The sequence below is a fragment of the Gopherus evgoodei genome, chromosome 24, assembly GCF_007399415.2.
Source record: "Gopherus evgoodei ecotype Sinaloan lineage chromosome 24, rGopEvg1_v1.p, whole genome shotgun sequence".
In the NCBI taxonomy this organism is placed as follows: Eukaryota; Metazoa; Chordata; order Testudines; family Testudinidae; genus Gopherus; species Gopherus evgoodei.
The window spans coordinates 9,944,771-9,968,451 of NC_044345.1; the positions used below are offsets into that span (position 1 = coordinate 9,944,771).

The 23,681-nt window shown below is 52.5% G+C and overlaps 1 protein-coding gene across 2 annotated transcripts; it reads right to left on the reverse strand.

The window, feature by feature from the left end:
• Positions 1-3,972: 3,972 nt before the first annotated feature.
• Positions 3,973-20,571, reverse strand: PEX19 (peroxisomal biogenesis factor 19). Of its 2 annotated transcripts, none has more exons than XM_030542330.1 (8): positions 20,491-20,571; positions 17,798-17,904; positions 16,362-16,506; positions 13,375-13,460; positions 12,864-13,025; positions 12,604-12,780; positions 12,219-12,263; positions 3,973-5,741 (listed from the first exon to the last, which is right to left on the reverse strand). In XM_030542330.1, the coding sequence occupies exons 1-8, from the start codon at positions 20,543-20,545 to the stop codon at positions 5,658-5,660; spliced, it is 861 nt and encodes a 286-aa protein (XP_030398190.1). In that variant the 5' UTR covers positions 20,546-20,571; the 3' UTR covers positions 3,973-5,657. The 2 variants fall into 2 exon arrangements, with proteins under 2 accessions (XP_030398190.1, XP_030398189.1); XM_030542329.1 differs by having other exon boundaries at positions 16,362-16,527.
• Between the last annotated feature and the right edge of the window lie 3,110 nt (positions 20,572-23,681).

Genomic DNA, 23,681 nt, shown 5'->3' on the forward strand with positions numbered 1-23,681 from the left:
CACCTCAACTGGAATCCATCTTTAACCTGGTGTTTTTCCATTTGGAAGGAGGGGTGGGAACCCAGAGAGGGAAGGATTCCTGCCTTATGCAAAAGATATATAAGTGGAACAGAACAAAGGAGGTGGCCATCATGAGAAATCCCCTAGCTACCACCTGAGCTGGAACAAGGGCTGTACCAGGGGAAAGGATTGTGCCCAGACTAGGAAGGCGTCCAGTCTGTGAAAGAAACTTATTGAAATATCTCTGAGGAGGAGATTTTATCTGTATTCAGTTTTATTACTGTACTAGGCTTAGACTTGCGTTTTATTTTATTTTGCTTGGTCATTCACTTTGTTCTCTCTGTCACCGCTTGGAACTACTTAAATCCTACTTTCTTTATTTCATAAAATCACTTTTTACTTATTAACCCAGAGTATGTGTTAATACTTGGGGGGTGGGGGGGGGGGAAACTGCTGTACATTTCTATTGGTGTTATAGAGGGTGAACAATTTATGATTTTACCCTGTATAAGCTTTATACAGGGTAAAATGGATTTGGGGGTTGGACCCCATTGGGAGTTGGGCATCTGAGTGTTAAAGACAGGAACATTTCTTAAGTTGCTTTCAGTTAAGTCTGCAGCTTTGGAACACATGGTTCAGACCCTGGGTCTGTGTTGGAGCAGATGGGCGTGTCTGGCTCAGCAAGACAGGGTGCTGGGGTCCCAAGCTGGCAGGAAAAGCAGGGGCAGAGGTAGTCTTGGCACATCAGTTGACAGCCCCAAGAGGGGTCGTGTGATCCAACCCGTCACAGCTATGTTAAGTCAACATATAGACCAAACCCTTGAATCACTTAAGTGTTTCACAAAGTACGGACTAAGTTCTTGGCTGGGGCCAAAGCAGGCCTCAGTGAATTGGCCTCACAAAGAATCCAAAGTAAACACAGCTCATATCAATGTTGGAAAAGCTGAGCCCAGGCTGGAAAAGGTGTCTGGCCTTTAAGGTGAGAAATTGCAACTTGTAACTAGTTTCTTTAATGAATCAATCTTAATTTGTGCGTTCGTTGTTCTGTAATCTGCTTTCATCTGTTTGCTATCCCTTATAATCACTTAAAATCTATCTTTTGTAGTTCATAAACTTGTTTTTGTTTATTCTTTAAACCAGTTTGTGGAATTCATAACAGGGAGCCAAAAGCTGTGCATCTCTCTCTCCCCGTTGAGGGAGGGGGCAAATTTCAATTAGCTTATGCGGTACAGTTCTCAGTGCAGTGCAAAACAATACAATTTTGGGTTTACTCTCCAGAGCAGGAGTGCACTTGAGTGCTGGGTTAGCTGAAAGCCTTCCCATGCAGTACTGATTTCGGTGTCTGTCTTTCTGCAGCTGGGCTAGAGGAGGCTGAGCAGGACAGGCTGAGGGAGCTCAGGCTGGTACAATTGAGCCTGCCTGTTTTCACACCAGTACATTGGGGATTGGTCCTGCTTTGAGCAGGGGGTTGGACTAGATACCTCCTGAGGTCCCTTCCAACCCTGAGATTCTATGATTCTATGATCAGGTTGCACCCCAGAGTGGGGGGGAGGGGAGGTCCAGTCACACCCATGTGAAAGTAGAATGAATTATATTGTAAAAATAAGAATGGATTAAAGAAATATTGTATGTACCTTTAAGCAGAAATAAGAAATGTTGAAATACAGGTGCCAGGAAAAGAAACATTAGGCATAAACAAGGGTGCTAATGGCGAAACATTAACAGAAGATTCGTAATAGTTAGTAAGGAAATAAGATATGCATGCCTAGCCCAGGTAAACTTATCAGATTCTGCTTCCTTTGTTATCTTGTTAAGTGCTGCCCTTTTATCTGTATAAATAAGATGGTTTGTGTCTCACATGGTGCTCACATTATCTGGGTGTTATTAGCAGAGCGCTGTGCTAATAAAACAGAGTGGTCTGACAAACTGTGAGTCCTGAGTCTAACTTTGACACCCACATATGGCCATCAGGGAAACCCTGAGCAGGTGAGCGAGAACCAGCCAGCGAAGCACCCAAGAGAATGCTGGATGCCACCTGAGAGGTCTGGCCCTCCATGTCCAGTGTCCAGTGTCCCATCCCCAGCCATGGCCATCCCTGATGCTTCAGAGGAAGGTGCTATAAAACAAAACTACATTGCTGGGGTAAGCAGGAGAATCCTTTCCTGACCCCTGCAGGCAGCCTGCAGAAGCACTGAAGCATGAGCTTTTAGAGACATAAGAAGTGAGCCCCATGGCTGCTAAGCCCTGCTCCTATCATCACACTCCTACACTTGTCCAGCTCGCTCTTAAAACTAATTGTTTGCTCCCAGCCCCCAATTCCTAAGGGGAGGTTGTTCCAGAACCTCCCCCCTCTGACAGTTAGAAACCTTCTTCTAATTTCCAGCTTGTTCACAGCCAGTTTATATCCATTTGCTCGTGTCAACATTATCCTTTAGCTTCAATAGCTCTTCCTCATTCCTGGCATCCCCTCCCACCCCCACTGTATATATAGAGAGCAACCATAACCCCGCTCAGCTTTCTTTTTCCTGGGCTAACCAAGCCAAACTATTCCTGTCTCCTAAGGCAGGCCCTCCTGTCCCCTGATCATTCTAGTAGCTCTTCTCTGCACCTGTTCCAGTCTGAATTCACCTTTCCTGAACATGGCTGACAGGAACTGGACATGTCTTCCAGCTGAGGTCTCCCCAGTGCCTTGTACAATGGTATTAATACTTCTCTCTCCCTACTGATACATCCTAGGGTTGCATTTGCCTTTTTCACAGCTGCATATCATCGGTGGCTCAGTCATCCTGTGATCAACACACACACCCAGGACTCTCTCCTCCTCCTGCTTCCAACCGATGAGGCTCCAGCTGGTAGTAGAAATTCTTCTTATTAGACCCTAAGTGCATGACTCTGCACTATTGAATTTCCACTCATTTCTGTCACTCCTGGCTTCAAGGTCATCCAGATCTTCCTGCCTAATAGTCCAGCCATCCTCTGCATTGATGCTGCCTCCCAACTTTGTATTACCAGCAAGTTTCAGCAGCACACTCCTATGTTTTGTGCCAGGGTCATTAATACAAAGATTGAGTAAGATTAACCCCAAGAGCACTCCTTGAGGAACTCCATTAGTCACCTCCCTCCAGTCCAATAATTCACCTTTTAGCACAACCCATCTCCCTGATGTAACTAACTAAACTGTTAGTTTCCTAGCTGGTACCCAGTCAAATGCTTTGCTGAAGTCCAAGTATGTTAGATCTTCTGCAATTCCCTTATCGAAAAAAAAAATCAGTTATTTTCTCAAAGGCAGCAATCAGGTTAGTCTGGCCTGGTAAATCCTTGTTTCATTATATTCCCTTTATAGGGTGACCAGATGTCCTGATTTTATAGGGACAGTCCTGATATTCGGGGTTTTGTCTTATATACACACCAATTACCCCCCACCTCCTGTCCTGATTTTTCACATGTGCTGTCTGGTCATCCTACCCCTTTACTGCCACAAAGTTATTCTTTCCTTCACCATTTGTTCTACAGCCTTGCCTGCTACTGAGGTCAGACTAACACATCTGTACTTGCCCTGCTCACCTCCCCACCCCACCTTCTTAACTACAGGCACAGTGTTAGCTACTCTCCTGTCAAGCGGTTCTACCCCCGCACAGATTAAATATCCTTGCTGCCAGATTAGCAGTCTCAGCTGCCAATTCTTTCAGAAAGAAACATTCCCCTTTCCAACATGTCCTTAGGGGGCCCCACAGGGAGAAGTGGGGCCTTTGAGCAGGGGCCCAAGGTGTCCCTGCCCTGGGCAGGGATTACCAGGGATCAACCTGGTTGTACTGCTCTGTACAATTGGCAAGGGAGAGGATTCCAGGAGTGGGGAGAAGGAACGAAGCACTTGCAACTCCTCCCCACAGGCGCCTGTGCTCTATTCCTTCCCCCTTCATTTCCCCATTCAGCAGATCCCCCACCCCCCCGAGACAGACATGGAGGACAGAGTTGGGGAGATTGCCACCACCTTTATTTGTGGAATTTAGACAGCCCATCGTGTACAGTCAGGTTCTGCCAATGGGGCAGAGGGGAAAACAAAAATCACATCACGGAGTAGATAGCTGCCAGAGTTGCATTGGCAATCACTTCTGCCCCTGGTAAGCCCGGGTACACGGAGGGTCCCGCTGGGCAGCACCCTGACGGGATCTGGAAGCAGCCAGCAGGGTTTTCACAAGCTGCTCCAAAGAGGTCTGCATTCTTAAGCTTAGCCAGGGCCAAGCTGAGACACTTCCTTAGAATGCACTGTCCCCACCTGTCGCTCTGGCAGCTGGCAGACAGAAAGGTACAGATCTGAGTTAATTAATGCCGGGTGTTTATTAGAGAGTGAGGAGGAGGGAGAGGAGAGACAGCTGTGTGCAAGTGGCAACTTATTCTGTGTTCGCTTCCGTCGGAGGGGGCTCAGCGCAGATGCCTTTAAGGAGGTGTTTGGAGAAATTCAGTGCGGAAGCTCACAGGCATGTACTGCATAGGGCCTGTAGGCTGGAGGGGAGCTGAAAGCAAATCCAGCTAGGCAGTGTAAATTCCTGACAGATCTTCAGTACCTGGGAGGTCTGCACTGGTCTCACATTATTCAGAGGGGATCAGTGGTCAGAGGAGACTGACTGGTAGTAGCGAGAGAACTGGATGCGGCAAGCTGGCACCGGGGACCAGGGCAGCGACTGTGCTGGCACACTGGGTCTAGAGATCGGGTCTCAGGAAGGGATGTGCAACGCATGCTCAGCTGCTGGACAGGGAGTTAGACAGTGGCTGCTCTAGCACAGACAGCCACTGGCAGGGCACCAGCCTTTAGGAGAAAGCTCTTGCCAGCTGAAACCAGAGCCGAGGGGAGTGAGTGTAAGAAAAGGAACAGAGTTCGGAAAAGGCCTGGCTCCCCCTTTCAGCGGCACCAGTGAGTGTGCAAGAGTGCTGCTAATGGCACAAGAGCGACAAAGGCCCTTTTAGGGCCCCACCCCCCTAATACACTACAAACACTAACCTGCTCATCTACCCTGAAGGAAGGCTGCAGCGAGATCTCCCCCGCTCCACCTCCCCTCGCTGCCCACCTGGGCTGGCTCAGTCACTAACAGAGCCTGTGCGCAAGGGAGGCAGAGACCAGCCCAAGGGTTAGCTCAGCTACTGCAGGACTCCCTAGAACCAGCAGTAAGACTCCCCAGTCCTGCCTGTCTTAGGGGACTGGACACAGCAGGAAGAGGCTTGGATCAGTATCTCTTGGGCCGAGAGGCCTGGTTATTCCTTTGAACGAGGATTAGATTTCAGGCCACACAGTCAAAAGGCAACTGGTCCCCCGCCCCGTGAGGGAGCCCTGAACAGCTGGGGCTGCTTCACCAGGACTCCAGCACCCCAGAGGCTAATTATAAAGACTGAAGGCACCAGTTTGGGGAATTCTAGCCCAGAGGTACCAGGGAGGAACCACGTGGTCAGAGCGCTCCAGGCATCTCTGCAGGGCGCACTCTCTCATCAACTGGCATCTCGTTAGACTTTCTGAAAGTCACAGACTGAGGCCATCCTATCTGGATTTTTAATTAAATGTTAATGAACCTGGCATGCTCTAAGCACGGCAGCATTTCCAGGGGGCTGTCCCCCCAACCTACACCCATCACCCTTTCCAATTGATCGGCTGGTGCGTGTGGCAATCACATGATCCGACACTGGTCACCGCCGGCGCTGGCTGTGTCTGACAGGTTGAGTCCATCGAGGTCAAAGTTCAGCCCAGGTGGCTGGGGAAAGAAGAGGGGAAGGGTTAGCATGTGGGAATGTCCGGCCCAGCCCCCTGTCCGGCTTTGGTGCAACTGGCTGTGAGCCTAGTGCTAGAAGAGGTGCTGGGCAGACGGCATGTAGGCGAGATGTCAGAACCCAGGAGCCCTCGTCTGGCACTTTTCTCCCAGCTCTGCTGCTGGCTCAGTGCAAGACTCCCGCTCACGTCGCTTCTGTGGCTCCACTTCCTTTCGCCCCATGTGGGGGGTAAGGGGGAAGTAATACTGATGCACCTGGGAGCTACCAGACCTAACCTGATGGACACTTGGACAGAAGAGGCTTTATCCATACAGCAGGTGGGACATGGGCAGCGGCAGCAAGCTCCCCATGCACACCTGCTCCCGCACCAGCTGAAGTCCTCATCCCGCCTAGGTACCAACTGCAAGAGTCTAACCTCTGTTACATGCATCTGAGGAAGTGGGTATTCACCCACGAAAGCTCATGCTCCAAAACGTCTGTTAGTCTATAAGGTGCCACAGGATTCTTTGCTGCTTTTACAGATCCAGACTAACACGGCTACCCTCTGATACTTAACCTCTGTTTGTAGCCTGTCTTGGCCTCCAGCCAACCATGCGCTAGACAGACATGACGTCAGAGAGCTGGGCAGATGGACCAGCTGGGGGTGGGGATCAGCACCGTGCCCAGGCTGCACTCCAGCAGGGAGATGGCCCAGTGCGGACATCAGTTACATTCCCACTGTAATGGAAATCCTGATGCCCCCCTTCTCCAGCCAGGAGCATCCAGGTTGGGTTGCCTCCTTGTGTCACACTGGTTGTCTAGCTGCCCATGGCACACGCTGTCCAGCAAGGCACCGTTACAGCCTCAAGTCACCCCCCTCTGCCTCCCTTCCATCCCAGCACCACAGTAGCGTTCCACCCCACATTGGTACCGGGCCTTTATGGATCTGCCTGCCTACAGGAAGTTACTCATTACTCATATTCAGGTGGGCTGGGTGCTGTGCAAACACTGACACCATCCTTCACAATTGTCTTACAAGCTAATTAGACACAGGGAAACTGAGGCACAGAGCCAGAAAGGGACCTGTCCAAGGCACACAGCAGGTGGCAGAGCTAGGAACAGAACCCAGCTCCCCTGACTCCCTATCTGCTAGGCCTCACTGCTTCTTAGCAAGAACTGTCAGGAGTACAGCTTTAGTGACTGCAGAGGATCTCTGGCCACTGAGCAGAGTGGACCTGTGTGTTTTAATAAAGGGTTAAAGTATGTCAGACAGGAGCGTGAGCGACCCTGATTCACAGAACAGCTTCCCCCCAACCCCTTCTGTTCCTGCAGCCTCCCTTTATGCTGCACTTATTCCTCCAGCAGAGGTGAGCAAGCTGACGGCCGTCCTGCCTTCCTGCACCCAGGCAGGGTGACCTCTAGCTCAGTGCCTAGCCTGGCTCCCCTCCCAGACTTGCTGCTCTGCAGCCTGCTAGCAAGGGTACACTGCTGAGGTCCCACGCTGGGAGCCGCCCAGCAAAGCACTTCCAGGGCCCTTTCCTTTAGTTGGCAGAAACCCAGCAGCGACACACACACACACGCCTCTGCCCCCAGCAGAGCTGCTAACATGCCATCAGGAGAGAATTTGCACCGCCTAAAAGCCATCTGGGGTGCCAATGACACAGCAGCTCTGCCTGCAGATTGGGACGTCGCCATCTTATCCCGCAGAGACGTTGCAAGGTTGTGCCTGCAAAGTGCTCCGGGCTGCTACCAATGTGAATATCAATAAAGCATTTCATGCCGTTAATCATCGCTGTGCTGTCAGACAGAGAATTCAGCAGCTCCTCCTGCTTAAGCTCCTTTGCCAAGTCGGTTTGAGGAGGAGTGTGGAAAAACCAGCCAGCTCTCCACACTCTGAGCACCAGGCCGCAGGACACGCCCATCTCCTCAGGTGAGAAGGGTGTGTGGGAGAGGGAGTCGGAAAGTGACTATCTCTGGCCCCTAGCACTGGCCCTACATCACACTCTGGGCAGTGCAGTGCGAGAGGTAGCTGGACTGGGCACTTACATGGTGACATTTATCTTCCAGCAATTCTCCCAGCTTCCTCTAGGACCTTCCCACACCCAGGTGGCTGCAGTAAAGCGGTCCTGACAACCCCAAGGCTCTGCAGTCCAGGTGTGCCAGGTAATTTCTGGTGCATTGACAGGGATCTCCTCAGGGATCCTCTCCTGCACCCCTTCTCCCACCCCACGGAGTGAGACTAGCAGCTATCCACGAGGCACGGCCAAAGAATTCAACGTGAATTACTCCCTTCCTGCGAGTAGGGGAAGGAAGCAGACCTCAGGAGGACAGTTTCAGGGTTGGGAGCTTGAAGGTGTTTGTGCTTCAGCCATATGATCCAAGGGCAAGGGGCAAAGTCCCATCCAATCACAGCATAACATGCCAAGATCCCATGGATTGTATGCAAACAGAGAAAGATACAAGCCAGGTGTTTCCCCAGCCAGTTCTCACCTGCGCTGCCTGCCCTGGGAGAACTCTGGGGAATTAACAGCTAAGCAGAGGGGGGCCCAAGGAGCATATCTCAGATCCTGATCCACATGGACCCAAAGGCTTTGCTCTTCAGACAGGAGAGGTGGCATCACGTCTCAGCCCAGCTAAGCTTACAAATGGGCAGACTTTGAGACGTATTCTGTTCTGATCCCCAGGAATGCACTCCTAAGGCAGCCTTGGAGTCCTACTGCAGTAAAGCCACAAGCTCACTGCTTCCTCGCTCTGGATGCCAGAGATCCTGACACTTGGCACCCAGCCCACTGTGCACAGGCTCAGCAGCAAGCCCTGGCATGAGGGCATCGTCCAAACAGCCTGGACCAGCCTTGCCCCCAAATCCTCTCCCAAGAAGCCACATCACACCCTGTGGATCTGGGGAGCAAAACAGGCGATGGACAAAATAATATCTATTGCTCCAGGTAGATTACAGGCAAGAAACTGACAAAGGGTATAGGGGAAAATCCCTTGTCTCATAACCAGAGTCCTAAGCGTGTCTCAGGTGCACATTGGAGGATTTCAAGGCAAAAGCACCACCCCCTTAACCTGCGATGAGACTCGCCATCTTCCAGCAGTGTAGCATACATGACACAACTGAGCAGTTCTCATTTGAGTCAGCAGAGGGCAGTGGCGCACCAGCTAGCTGATTATAGCTGTTTTGGAGGGCTAAACTGATCCAAGGACAGGTTAAGAGGGTCTCTCAGTCAGCAAGAACCTTGAATAGGACTCCTGGGTCCTATTCCTGTCATACCTCCTTCCCCAAAGGAATTACAGTTCTCCTAGGAGATGGACAAGGTGCTAGACCCCAGAGTTTTATGCTGCCTAGACAAAAGCTACAGCATTAGACCAAATGGCAACAAAGGCAGGCAGAGGACAAGCAGTTAAGGGGTTAAAGATTACATGGCTTGTGGAACTTAATTCCTCCCCCACATCCCCAAAGAGGTGCAGCTCCATGGTCAGTGAAGGGTTAAGAGCAGCCTATTCTCAGGCAATTTATTGTGCCAGCGAACAGCTCCTAGAGATTGTTTTTCCACCCAGCGTCAGCTGCTCTGTAATGCCCAGTTAAGGGGAAGAGCCAGGGGCTGATTCATGGCTGTTTTGGAACTCGCAGACATTTCGAAATGTCACTGCGCCTGCTGCTCTCACAGACAGATTGTTTTGGCTCCTGGGCTCCGTTAGTGCTAGGGCCTGCTCAGTCCCACAGATGGCATTCCACAGGGGGCCTCTTTTCCTACCCCCCAAGGTATCACTGGCAACAGAAAGGGGCTCCGACCAAGATGAGAGATCGTCACATGATCAGAATCCAGGAGGACACGTGTTCTCCCCATCCCCACCCCTCTGGTTAAGCCCTCTTATGTGAGAAACTTCCTTGGTGGGAAGGCTGCAGGGAAAGCGATTGTCCCAGCACCTGGGGAAGACCAGCAAACTGGAACACAGAGAGCCTTTGAGAGCAATTCATTGCTCAGCTAGAGAGCAAGGGAGAGCCAGCAGTCCCAAATTACTCCAGAATGGCCATGGCCTGGTCTACACCCCCCTTTCATACCAGTACAACGATGCCAGTTAAATGTGTGGGATTTTTACAAATATAGTGATACCAGGACAGCCTCTAGCGGGGACATCTGGTCTAGAGGTGCCTTACACTGGAATGGTTTATTCCCCTTCCCTTCTGCGCATAACCTACGCTGGGATAAGCACCTTTATACTGATCTAACTGCATCCGCACTACAGCTTGTGTGCGGACAAGCCCTGTCATAACTATAAAGGGAAGGGTAACAACCCTTCTTTATAGAGTTCTATAAAATCCCTCCTGGCCAGAGGCACCAAAATCCTTCTTTTAAGAACCTGATTGATTTTTCATTGTTTTAAGATCCAAGGGTTTTGGATCTGTGTTCACCAGGACTAACTGGTGAGGCTATATGCTCAAGCCTACTCAGGAAAAGGGGTGTAAGGACTTGTGGGGGAGGAATTAGTCTAAATCTGCCCAGGAAAGGGTGGGGGATTAGGGACTTGGGAAATATTTGGGGGAAGGCAGAGTTCCAAGTGGCTCCTCCCTAAGATTTGGAACACGCTTGGTGGTGTCAGCTTACTGTTAACCTAAGCTGGTAAATAAGCCTGGGGATCTTTCACGTGGGTCCCCACATCTGTACCCTAAAGTTCAGAGTGGGGAAGGAACCTGAGAAGCCCTGTAGCAGCTTCTCAGGAGTCTGAGCTCCAAAAACACTGCAGTGGGGCTGAAAACTCGCTTGTCTGCTCCGAGGATGTTCTAGAGCTCCCCCACTGCCGGGCTAGTGTCAGCGCTGGCACGAACGGTGAGAGCACAAGCACAGACCAGCAGCCAAATGTTTCTACCAGCTTGCTTCGACAACGCTGTGAAAGAGCAGACCGATCACTCGGAGGGACACTGCAGATGCTAGATCAGCAGTAGGAGAATGGTCCAACATGCCCAGTGCAGACACACCTAGGAGCATTGTAAGGCCCAGCTCTGGCAAGGGAGAGCTTGTCCCATGCATATAGCCCGTCACAGCCATACACTCCAGGCATGGCCCAGGCATCAGCTGTGAGATCAGGGACAGGGTCTATAGCTCAGATCTACCTGGGCCAGGCTTGGCTACAACAGATTCTGCCCAGTGTGGGTAGAAAGGCACAAACGTTGCACTGGCCCTGAATCAGCCACCTCTAACCCCAGCCTGCAGTGCAGCGTCTTGGAGATGGACTTGCCCCAGAGGCCTGCTCCCAGCTGCAGAGCCTGGCCCTCTGGGAGAGGCGTGCTAATGCTTGGGTACAATGGTGGTAAGGCAGCAGAGCAGTCTGGTCAGAAACATTACTGCTGGCTGCACGGAGAAGCAGAAATCAAATGCTACGTGCAATCGAGGCCCCGGAACTATTTCCCAGCTCAGAGAAGCAGGTCCCAGGTCAGTGCTGACCATGCCCGCATGGCATCCCAACAATAATAAATGCTTTGAGTAGATCTCGAAGCACCTCACTTGCTTATTATCCCAGCTTTCACAGATATAGAGAGGCTGAGAGTCTGGCCCAATTTCACAGAGGGAGGACTGCGATGGAGTGGGAGTTTGAATCTGGGGTCTCCCACATTCCAGGCTATTGCTCTAACAACTGAGCTATCCCCAGCTACTCACCCTCCCTACCAGAGGCACAAGTCTGAGTAGGGTGCACAGACAAGCAGCATCTGGTGGATTTGCTCAGGAAGATTTTTCCTTTTAAAAATCCAGCTTCACTGTTCTCCTGGGCAGACCCACCTGATCCTTTCCTTTTGCTGGAACCAGCCAGCATGGGAATCGGCACCATTAGGTGACAAAGAGTTCCACCTGACTAATTAGGCCTCTGCCTGTCAGTAGAGCAGATGACTGCAGAATCAGACCCAGGCAGCACCTGATCAAAGCCCTCCAGACATTAATGAGGGTGCACAAGTCCCTTTCTCCCCAGAACCAGCATTACCCCCAGTTTACATTGGAGAATGGAGACACAGAAACGACTGTCCCTGGTCACAGCACACTGGTGTCAGAGCCAGGAGTCAAACCAGCACACAGAACTGAGTTCGGATTCTAGCCGCTAGAGAGCTCTCCTTACTGGGACTATGCAGCGGCCACAAGTTTCCTGTATCCCACCAAGACACTGCTGGATCCCATTGGGAAAGTCAGTCCTTCCACGTCCCCACCAGCCCAAAGGCACTCAGCACTGATCTAGCTGCTGCCTTCTGTTGCTAGATACCAACCGATGGAAAGAAGAATAGTGGAGCAGCTAGAGACAAGGTCCAGGGCTGCCTGAGAGCTCTACTATCTCCCAGCAGACTCCTAGCTGAGCCTGCAGATTAGTGGCCCAATCCCTCCAGGTGCAGGAGGCTCTAAATTCCCACTTGACCGCAGTGGGGGCTAAGAGTGCCGAGACCAGGGCTGGGAATCAGGCCGTGCCTACAGGAGGAACACACATCCCACACTCACCGACTCTCCGGCCAGCTCCTTGGGAGGGTGCCCTAGGTCCTGGAGCTGGAAGAGAGACAAGAGTATTAAGGAAGAGGCGCTCCAAGCAGCATGTGTCCTGCTGCACAGCACAGCGTGTGAGGGGATGGCTCAGGAAAGGCAAATCCTTGCCTCTCAGCGGCTGGATCCTGGCCCAGCAGAGGTCAGGAATGAGCTGGGTTGTAACCAACAGTGCTTCTGTGACCTGAGTGATGCGAGTTTGGACTCTCAGCCTGGTTCCCAGCGGACTGATGCTCTCAAAAGCCACCATCCCAGTTGACAGGCCAGGGACCCCTCAGCAGAGCCCATGGTTGGAAAGGGCATGCAGGCCCCCAGAGGTAGGCTCTACAAGAGGACAGCTGCTCACCTGCTGCATGAGATCCAACACCATTTCAAAGCGAGCTTTCTGCTCGGCGTCACTGTCCGTAGCCTGCTCAGCCTCGAACTGCTGGCAGATTTTACCCATGATGCTGTGCTGCTCCTGGTACTTTTCAAACTGCTCTTCAGGCAGGGTGTCGCGGTGGCTGCGCAGCCACTCAGGGTACTAGGAGCAAAGGACATGGAGATATGGTGACCCTCGAGGCGAGGGGCAGGGTCATGCCACTCTGCCAGCTCCCAGCCGCTTACTTTTTCCGTGATCTCTTTGAGGGAGGGGTAGAGCACGTCCTTGGACAGGAGATTCTGCATGATGCTTTGCATGATAGGTAAGATATTCCCCTCACCGTCGCCCTCTTCCAGGCCCAGGCCATCCATGGCTTTTGCCAGCTCTTCCTCTGACATGTTGGAGTTCTGGGGAAGGAAACCAAACCCCACAAATGAGGAGATTTGGGGCCATAGGGGTCAGAAAGAGAGCAGGCAACCGGCCCGAGGACTAGAGCACAGAGAACGTCCCTGGGAGAGGGAGGAGCGCCCCTTCCTGTGCCACCATCAATACAAGCGAACGCTCTCCTGGGGTGCAGAAGCCAGACTGTTGTGCCCCAAACACCTCTGCAACCTGCTGCTTCCTCCTCTGGCAACTTTCAAGCTATTTCCCTTCAGGATCTCGTCCCCAGAGGAGTCAGGGTCTGGACCAGAAGTCACCTCATCTGAACTGGGTCAAAACACGACCAAGCTCCAGGAATCTCAGCGGATGCTTTACCTGTAAGTCGTTGGCATTCTTAGCCAAGCCGCTGAGCGTCTCTTTCAAACAGGAAGTAAACTCTTGTTGGGATGTCGTGTCACTTCCTGTGGAGATCGGGGGAGAGATGCTAGATCAGACAAATACCCATGTTATTAAACAGGTTAAATTATGGCTCCAAAGTATTAGTGCTTCTACGTATGCAACAGAGAGAATTTCCAATAGCAGACAGGACTGCGGACCCAGACTAGCTTCGTAATAACAATACTTTGCTTTCTCTGCTGCTCTTTTAATCCACAGACCTCAGAGAGCTTCTCAAAAGGTGGCTCAGGATTATCACACCCAATTCTGCAGGCAGAGAGAGAGGACGTGACTTACTTACCCAGGTCACAGAGTGGAACAGATTCAGATTTTCAGTGATAGTCTTCTTGTCTCATAGAATCATAGAATATCAGGGCTGGAAGGTACCTCAGGACGTCATCTAGTCCCACCCCCTGCTCAAAGCAGGGGTCACAGAGCAAGGCAGAAATGGGAGAACTAGGCCCTCCAGACTCTCAGGATTGTGCAGTGCCCAAGAGACCATGGTGTCTTGCTGACCAGATATTTGCTGCTCCTTAGAAACGAGGGCACATCTCTATACCCTCAGATCTGCAAGGCGGACTGGTCTCCCTGCACGTCCAGAGCGAGTCGGAGTCTGAAGACCCTGACAGTCACTGGAAAGAGGCTTCTTGGGGCTGCAGACAACATGCTCAGCTCTGGAGAAACTCTCTACTGCCCTTCAGTTAGGAACGTGAAGAGCGCATGGGTCAGGGACAAGATTTACAGACAGAGGAAACCCAAACTCTCCTGCAGCCTGTGCCCCTCTGTGCCTGAGCCCACGGCCCAGACATGATAGGAAGCTTTGTTTAAAGAAGACAGATTTGCTTTGCATGTTTTTTTTTGCTCTCTTTAAATGCTTGTAAGGGCTGGTCTACCCTAGAAAAGTGAAACTAGTATAACAACATTGGTTGGCAGTGATTTTGTACCCATCAGCTTATACCAACACAATCTTTTTTTTTTTGCTGCTTCAGCTCAGTCGTTTGAGCAATGACCTGCTAAATCCAGGGTTGTGAGTTCAATCCTTGAGCGGGCCATTTAGGGATCTGGGGCAAAAATCTGTCTGCGGACTGATCCTGCTTTGGGGGGTGGACTAGATGACCTCCCGAGGTCTGTTCCAACTCTGATAGTCTATGATCTGTATGGGTATGAGGTAAAGTGTACAATGCAAACTTTTGCTGGCATCACTGTGGCCCACACAACACTGCTGGCAAAAGCATCTAGGTAGATAGTCGTGCTGATGGTGGAATAACCTATACCAGGGGTAGGCAATCTATGGTACGGGTGCCGAAGGCGGCACGCGAGCTGGTTCTCAGTGGCACTCACACTGCCCGGGTCCTGGCCACCAGTCCGGGGGGCTCTGCATTTTAATTTAATTTTAAATGAAGCTTATTAAACATTTTAAAAGCCTTATTTACTTTACATACAACAATAGTTTTAGTTATATATTATAGACTTACTGGCACGCGAAACCTTAAATTAGAGTGAATAAATGAAGACTCAGCACAGCACTTCTGAAAGGTTGCCGACCGCTGACCTATACCATGAAAAGCACAGGTTTGCCAGAACAAGTGGCATCCACACTAGGAGCGCTTTGCCAGCGCAGCTATGCTAGTGTAGACCTAGCCAAATTAAAGTGGTAAAAGTTTTCTAGTGCAGCTATGCCCTAAGCTTTTAGCAGCTGTGTAAGGCTTGCAAGTGAACAAACTGCATCTCAGTGTTGTGTGCCATGACTGCATATTTCCTACTACAATTATTTCTGGTCCTCTCTGCCATGACAGCCAGCCAGCATCACTAAGGGAAGTGGTAGTGGTCTGATTTTTTTTAATGTTCCATTTTAATACCTTGCTCTCCTGGTGATCAGAAGGAATTGGGTTTAGAAGCGCACCTTAGGCACAGATTCAAACAGATTCTTTGTTTCATGGGCAGGTAATCTGAGTTTGCACAATAAAAGAAGGTATCTGTAAGTCGTTCTTTAAAGAGGGAATCTCATTCACGGAAATCATGGGGCTGGGTTACACAGGCCAGTCAATGAAACCGACAGCTGGCAAATCCAAAACTGATTAAAGGAAACTTTTTTTCACATGAGCCATGGATACTTGGTAGCAGTGAGTTCCACCGGCTACCACTGAGGCCAAGAGTATAGGGAGAATCAGAGAGGATACAACTTTATACGGATAATGAGCATAGCCAATATTAATCTAGTAAATATTAAAAAATAACATTTTGCAAGGGCTATTCACCCTCTGCACAAGCCAGCCACTGACTGTTGGGCTCAGGAGCTAGCTGTGCATGGAACCTGCTGTCCCATACTTGCTAGATTTCTTGCACCTTCCTCTGAAGCAGCTGATACCAACCACTATTGGAAACAGACACTGCACCTGATGGCCCACAGGTCGGGCCACTCCCATGTTCCTAACCCAAGGCTCCAGACTGTCCCTTGGTTTCATATATTTCACTCTACAAAAAAAATGGTGCAAGTTTGGCCCCTCAATGGCAGCCTGAGGGGTCAAGGGCTGATGGGGTCATGGAGCCAGAACTCTCCTCTTCCCATTCTGGTCAGGGTGGATGTACCTTAGTGGGATGCTTGAGCAACCACTGCCTGTGCTGGATGATCAATACTACAGTAAGCTTTACAAAGCTCTCCTGAAACCCATCATCCGATGGTCTCACAGCCCACCAAATGGGAGTTAAGCCCCTCAGCGCCATGGCAAGGTAGCAAGATATCACATGGAGAAGCAACTGTCCTGTGGCCACCCAATGAGCCACTGATAGAAACCAGGAGTCCCAACTCCCAGGCCTCTGTGCTAACCCACTGGGCAGCTAACTCCCCTAATGTTAAATCCAGGTAGCTCCCCCTCCGACAGAATCAATGCCACACAAAGGGTAACAGTGCCAAATCCGCTCCTCACCAACTCTGCCGGCTGCTTCTGACAGCTTCTGGAACTGCTCCACCAGGTGGGGTTCTTCCTCAGCCAGCTCCTTCATGGCCTTCTCAAACTCCGCTGTGGCCTGCGACGCCAGCTCGCTGTCAAACAGGTCCTGGAAGAACTTCTCCTGGGAGGCAAAGAGGGAGTGCTGGAAGGAAGCAAGCAAACCATGGTATCACAGAGCTCTGTGCCCCAGTCAGAACAATATTTTCCCACAGGGACCCTGAGATGCACATGGGTGTTCCCTGAGCAACTGGACAGTACCGAAGGACCACAGGCCAATTCCAGTGCTGATCCAAGCTTGCCAAGTCTCTGAAGCAGAGCTGAGTCTCCTGAGAACAGGAGACTCCTGCACAATTGCCGTTCTGTTCCCAGAAATGGGGAACACAAAGACACAGCAAGAACAAAGACTTGTGAAAACAGAATAAATCAAAGCATTCAAAGTGTTCGGGCTGGGTTCAAATTTGAGGTAGAGATTCGGACCTTTCTACAGGCAGGGAAGTTCACGCCTAGAGGAAATATGACTTGCCTGTGCTCATGTAACCCACATGCCTCCTGGCTGTGGTGTTTTGTCCCATCTAGTGGCACCGAGACCACTTGGAAAGAGATGATGAGTCTTCTCTACAGCCTTAGCTAACAGCCATATGCCTTTTAGCTCATGCAGTAGAGGTTCAAGCATTTAGCTCCAGATATCCCAGGTTCGATTCTGCCCACCGACGACCAGGATCTGTCCGTGTTACACTCACACAGCAAGTCAGTGACAGACCCAGAAATAGAAGCCAGTTCTGACTCCCAGATCCAGCTCTAGTCATTAAAACCCTTCCAAAAACACGGTTCCCACTAGAGCTGTATCTGGATAAGTCACAACAATCAGAAACAGTGACCTTTGCAACGAATGGTCCCAGACTAGCCCAATCCCCACCACACCTCCACCCACTAGGAGTGCCCTTCCAGCTACAGAGCAGGCCTGAACAGATGCCGCTTCCACTGTGTCCTGACCAAGCCACAGGAAGCATGATTTTCAGAGACAAAGGGCTGGACCCCGAACAACTCTGCCACATGGCTCCCAAGGTCTGATTCTGTGGACAGGCAGCAAGAACATTCTGGCCAATCACAACTGCAGTGACAGGGATCAAGGACAGGCAGCTCCTGAGACAGCAGAGTGCCTAGCCACATGACCAAGCCACTCTACTCATCCCCAAGAGAGACCAGCTGTCAAAGCTACAGCCCTGATTAGCCAGCATATTTGGGAGGAAGGCTTGGCGGGAGGGGGAGTGGGGGGAGAATGGGATGCCAAGAATCCCCAGACAAGAGTCCTGCCCACAAGAGGAAGGGACTCTACCAGATTTGTAAAGCAAGGAGAACTTCTCCCCAAACCCTCTCCACCCTGCACTCAGATGGACTTTCCGAGCTCATACTTGGGCTGCATCGCCTGGCGACTTCTCAGAACTGCAGGCATCCCCAGCTCCAGCAGCAGGGGGCGGCGGTGGGACCGGTTTGGTCTTCTCAAAATCACCGAGTGCACCTTAAAGACAGAAGCAGGAAGAGTTCACTTGCGTAGCTATTATCATGCAGGCCCCAGAAGAGGGGGAGACAGGAGGGGTTACACAAAGCCTGCTAGGAAGCAAAGGCAGCCAGCCCAGGGGCAGCCATGCACACTGTGACAAGCAGAAAGCCTTTAAGATACTCATGCTGCAGTGAGGGTCTGTCTACACAGCATTTTTGGAACTAGTCTCTCAGCCAGGGTTGACAGACTTGGGTTAGCAGGGCTCACCCTAGTGCTCTAAAAATAGCTGTGTAGACAGCTGTCGGCCCAGGCTGGGAGGCTCACTCCAAAATACTGTGTAGACACACCCTAAGCAGCCTCAGACAGCTTATACTGAGTCATACTTTATCATTAAAGCCATTGGCTTGCCAGGAGCTACCCTCACGGCACAGAGCATTCCAAATCCTAGAGTTGCTGCAGATGAGGGTGGAGGGAGATGAACGTCCAGTTCTCACTCTACACTTGGTACTTTAATTTATGCACACAGCTGCATGGCAACATAGCCATGATCCCTGCAGACCCAGCTTTGTGGGGCAAGTTCCGCCTCTCTCATCTAGACGCGATATATCGATCCCCGAATGCTCTCCCTGTCGACTTCGGAACTCCACCAGAGCGAGCAGCGGTAGCAGAGTCGACGGGAGAGCCGCAGCCATCGATCCTGCGCCGTGAGGTAAGTCGGATAAGATATGTCGACTTCAGCTACGGTATTCCCGCAGCTGAAGTTGCGTATCTTACATGGCCCCCCCTCTCCCCACCCCCAGTGTAGACCAGGGCCAGGGCTCAAACTAATGCACTGACAAAAGGCACCAAGCTGAGGGATGGTTACAGGGACCCAGTCAGGTTAAACCTAATCCAACATTCAGATTTTGTGAAAGATGATTTAAAAAAATTAATAAAATCTAAGCGCTAGTGAAATGTTTAAAGTTCATTTTTAAAAAATGATTTCTGTCTGAACCAAGCTGTGCGTCATGAGGCTGGCACCAGAAAAACTCAAAGGAAATCGGTCAGAAACTCACGATGAACCAGAAGTCCACCTGACTGGTTTGCATCGATATTCAAACTGAGCGGCGTGCAGAACATCAACAAGGAGCACAAAGAACGACAAGGAAGGCTCCAGTCCTGAAAGCATGTTTAGCTTCACCACTGGCTACTGACTTGACCAAAAGGGGAGCAGGACTATGAATGAAGTCACCAGATATTCAGTGTTTGCAGAACTGGACCCTAAATTCTTAGCATTCATTCAGTTTAGCGATCGAAGATGTTACTATCTAGCTGAGAAAACTTTTTAGTACTATTCTGTAGTGTGACAGTGTCCCTTTAAGGATTCAGATTCCTGTAATATAGCAATCTGGGTCCAATCTTAGAGCTTGTTGCAAACATAAGGAAAGTTAGTGAAGTGACATTTACAGTGTGATCCCTGCTGACTAAGAATTACCCAGATCCTACCATTTGTTACCTTGTTTCCCCCACCACAAATTGCTTGTTTGTCTCATCCATACTCTATGCCTTGGCTTTTGGGTGTAAGCTCTGTGGGGCTAGGGCTGCCATTTCTTATACACAGCACCTAGGACAATGGGGCTCGGTCTGGTTAGTCTCTGGGCCCTACTGCAATTTAAGATAAACCACCCCCACCAATGCCAACAATAAAGATCAGTTCATCCACTGAAATACCACTGCCTCTGGGGTGAAGCTTGGCAGCTGTTTAACAGCCACATAAATAAATTTAAGACAAGGGAGGGACAAAATATCTTGTATCTAAATGAAGCCACAAGGAAATCTGAGCTGACACTCTGTAATCATCTAAGCAGCAACTCAGCCCCACTAGTTAATGGCCAAGCTCCTGTGAAAATGCCAAGGAGTCCATAACAAGCCCAGATGGCTGGGAACTTTCACTTCTCTTCCAGAGGTCACATCCCTCTGACCAGCATGTCCCAACCCTTGCACTGGGTGTGGGAGAACTGGGAAGAGGGTCACCCACTGAATCTTCCCTGAAGTCTCCCAAACTCAGTTAGTGACCAAGGCCAATCTAGCAGCTTGAGAGAGCCAAGAGGGTCAAAGACCAGCTGTTGGCAACAGATCCTCCTAGTCAGCTGAGATCTCCTACCCCGGACTAATACCACGGCACAGACCAGGCTCCGACAGCCCTGGGGAATCGCTGTTATTTCTACCCCACTTAGGGGGCAGGGCCCCAATTCACCCCATCATATGGCCCTTGTTATGTCCAAGATGAAGGCCATTTACCAGTTTTACACCCCCCCAGCCCGGGTCTCCCGGCAGCCCCCTGAAATCCCAGTCCCAGGAGAGGGACCGTCCCTGGGGCAGTGAAGGGCGCAGCAGGGGACCCACCCCAGCCCCACCGGCTCCTCCAGCCGCTGAGCCTCCTGGGCCTGGCTGGCTGCGAGCACAAGCCAGGCGGGGAGTCTCACGGGGCTCGGGGACCCCCGAGGCCCCTGCGGACACCGCCCCGCCCTGTGACGGGGTCCCCAAAGGAGGGAAGCCCCCGCCCCCATATGACCCCCCCCAGGCCTTAGTCTTGCCCCCCCGCCAGGATCCCGGCCCCCTTACTGTCCAGCAGCTCCTCCAGCTCCCGGTCCGGGCCCGCCTGCCCGGCCGCCGCCATCTTCCGCTGCCGCCTGGCCTGGCCCGGCCCGGCCCGCCTCCTGCCGGCGCGGGGCGGAGCTGATCGGCCGGGCCCGGATCGGATCCGCCCTGTGGGGCGGGCCCGGCCGCCGCCGCCAGCTTGAAAGGGCGGGGGCCGGAGTCTCCTCGGCGATGCGCAGCGCCTGCAGCCCCCGGGCCGGGCCGGGCCGGGCCGTGCCGTGCCGTGCGGGACAGCCTGCCTGCCCCCGGCCTGGTCCCCCCCTCTATGCCAGCCCCCACCCCCCGTGGCAGGGCCTGGTTCCCCCATCTACTCCTGCCTGGGCCAAGGCCCCCCCCGGCCTGGTCCCCCCATCTACTCCCGCCCCCCGTGGCAGGGCCTGATCCCCCTCATCTACTTCTGCCTGCGCCACTCCCCCCTGCCCCTCTCATCTACCCCGTCAGGGCCAGCCCCCCCCCTTAGGCCTGGTACCCCCCACCTGCCTCCACAAGGACCTAACGTTCCCTAACTGCCCCTGCCAGGGCCTGGGCCCCCTCACCTGCCCCCTCTTATGGCCTAGCACCCCCGATCAGGCCTGACACTCTCCTGCCAATCTGGCACCCCCTAACTGCCCCTTAGGGCCTGGCACCTCCCACCAGGCCTGGCACTCCCTATCCCCCCCCCTTAGAGCCTGGCACCCCACACCTGCTCCCTTAGGACCTGGCACCTCCCACCAGGCCTGGCACTCCCTATCCCCCCCCTTAGAGCCTGGCACCCCACACCTGCTCCCTTAGGACCTGGCACCACACACACATACGGCCTGGCACCCTCCTCCCCCTCTTGCCAGGGGCAGGCACAGAACCTGCCCCCACCAGCAGGGCCTGACAACAAGGGGACAACTAGAATTTTCCTAAGGGGCGAGCCCTGCCTTTATGCCAGCCAGCTCCAACCAGGGGGCAGGGAGGGTCTGCCCTCCCTCACTCCCATGTCTGCCCCTGCCTGATGTTGGAGTTTTCATCCCTTGCCCCCCCCCCCCGCCTGTTTTCACTAGCCCATGGCTCTGGGGCTGATACTGACCCTCTTGCCCTCCTGCCCCCTTCCTGCAGAGGGCATCATGGTTCTGCGGTCCCCACGTCCTCTGCCAGCTGGAGCCCAGGGGCACCATAGTGATGCCCCGTTGCCCTTGACACCCCTGCGCCTAGTGGGTTTGGAGGTGGGAGTGGGAAGCTAACCGCCCTCATGAACGGTGCTGCTGGGCTCTGGAACAAGAAGCTCCTGCCCTTTGGCTCTTTAGAGTTTCTATAACAAGTGTGTTTATTCTGCTCAGAACTGTTTAGCAAAGGGGCAGCGCATGTAAGGCCTCTCCTCACGCCCTGCCTGCAGGGTGCCTGCCTTACCACTGCAGGACCCCCTAGTCCCCCCTGAAGAATGGGCTTTGTGTCCTAGCAGTGACTGTCACTTGCACCATGCTCTTATCATTTTGGGTCTCCAGCTCAGCCCTGCTTTGCTTGGGTGCCCAGAGGCCCTACTGAGGTCAGTGGGACTGGAGAAGTGGGCATGTGAGCCATGTGGGATTGGGCCTGCTCTTTATTCAATGTAATTTACATACTGATCTCTGCCCCCTACTATACCCCTGCTCCAGGGCTTCCTGCAGGATTAGGGCCTTCAATTCCCAGTGACAAGGACTTTGGGTGAAAACTTTCATCAGGCAGGCACAGCAGCTCCCACTGCAGGTAGTGGGAGTGATGTGTCCAAAATGCAGCCACCGCTGGGGTGGAGGGCAGCAGACAGGTGCACAACAGCTGGGGCAGGGACATTTATGTCAAGGATTTTGGGGAAAACCACATGAAATGTGCCCTGGATGCTTCACATGTGGAACAGACAAAACCTTGGTGTTTAAGGACTCACTTAAAGGATCTCTGGCCCCCTACTTCCCTCATTTAAAGGGACTCTCCCTCTCTGCTGTGTGTAGCACTGAGACATTTAAACCTACCCCCTTCAGGATATGTCTGCACTGGAGCTGGAGGGGTAATTTCCAGCTCAGCAAGTCATACCCACACTAGCTCCAGGCTCACCCATGCTAGCTCTGGTCATGCTAGCATGCTGAAAGCAGCAGTGTAGCCACTGCCATGAGAGCAGCAGGACTGTGTAGCTGCCTAAATATGCAGGGCCAGTGCAAGGATGTTTCACACCCTAGGCGAAACTTCCACCTTGTGCCCTCCCCCGTCCCCGAGCCCCTACCCTGAGGTGCCCCCCGCCCCCCTGTGGCAGCTCCCCCCCCGCCCTGAGGTGCCCCCCCTGCGGCAGCTCCCCATCTCCCCCTCTGCCCTGAGGCACCCCCCCCACCCCATGCCCCAGCTCACACCTGCTCCACCTCCACCCTGAGCAAGCTATCGCTGCTTCACTTCTCCCGCCTCCCAGGCTTGTGGTGCCTAAGCAAGCTTGGGAGGCGGGAGAAGTAAAGCAGTGACAGGGTGCTCGGGGGGAGGGGGCAGAGCAGGGGTGAGCTGGGGCGGGGAGTTCCCCCGTGTGCCGCCCCCCCCCGTACTTGCTGCAGGTGGCCCTCCCCGCATCCCCCTGCTCCAGCTCCCTCTGCCAAAATGCTGGTGGTGACTGGGGTGGCCGAAGATCCAGCCACCGCAGTTACTGCTGAAGAAAATGCCGCTCCCCAACTCCTAACGCCCTAGGCAACAGCCTAGGTCACCTAATAGGTTGCACCGGCCCTGTGAATATGTATCTAAGGTTTCAGATGGGGTAACTGGGGCAGCTATCTTGTACCATTCTCACGCCACCATGACTACACTTCTGTGTTTAGCTCAGTCAGCGCTAGTAGGTATGTCTCCCCGGTCTGGAAATGACACTGCTAGTTGCCGTGTATATGTATCCTCAGGTTGGTATAAGGGCTCAAATCCTCAAAGGCATTTAGGCTCCTAACTTCCATTGAAATCGGTGGTACCCACATACCCTTGTGGATCTGGGCCAATGGGATAAGGAGCATTTTGTGAAGAGGCATTTGTGGAAGCATCCACTAGGTGGCACCAGAGCTCTTTGAACCCACATGAACAGCAAAGCTAGTGGCACTTCCAGGCTCCTTCATAGAGGATGCACTTGGTGCTGGATTGTCAGCCAGAGCTGCTCACTCAGAGATCCCCACTAGAGGGGGCTGCGAAGCTCAGGG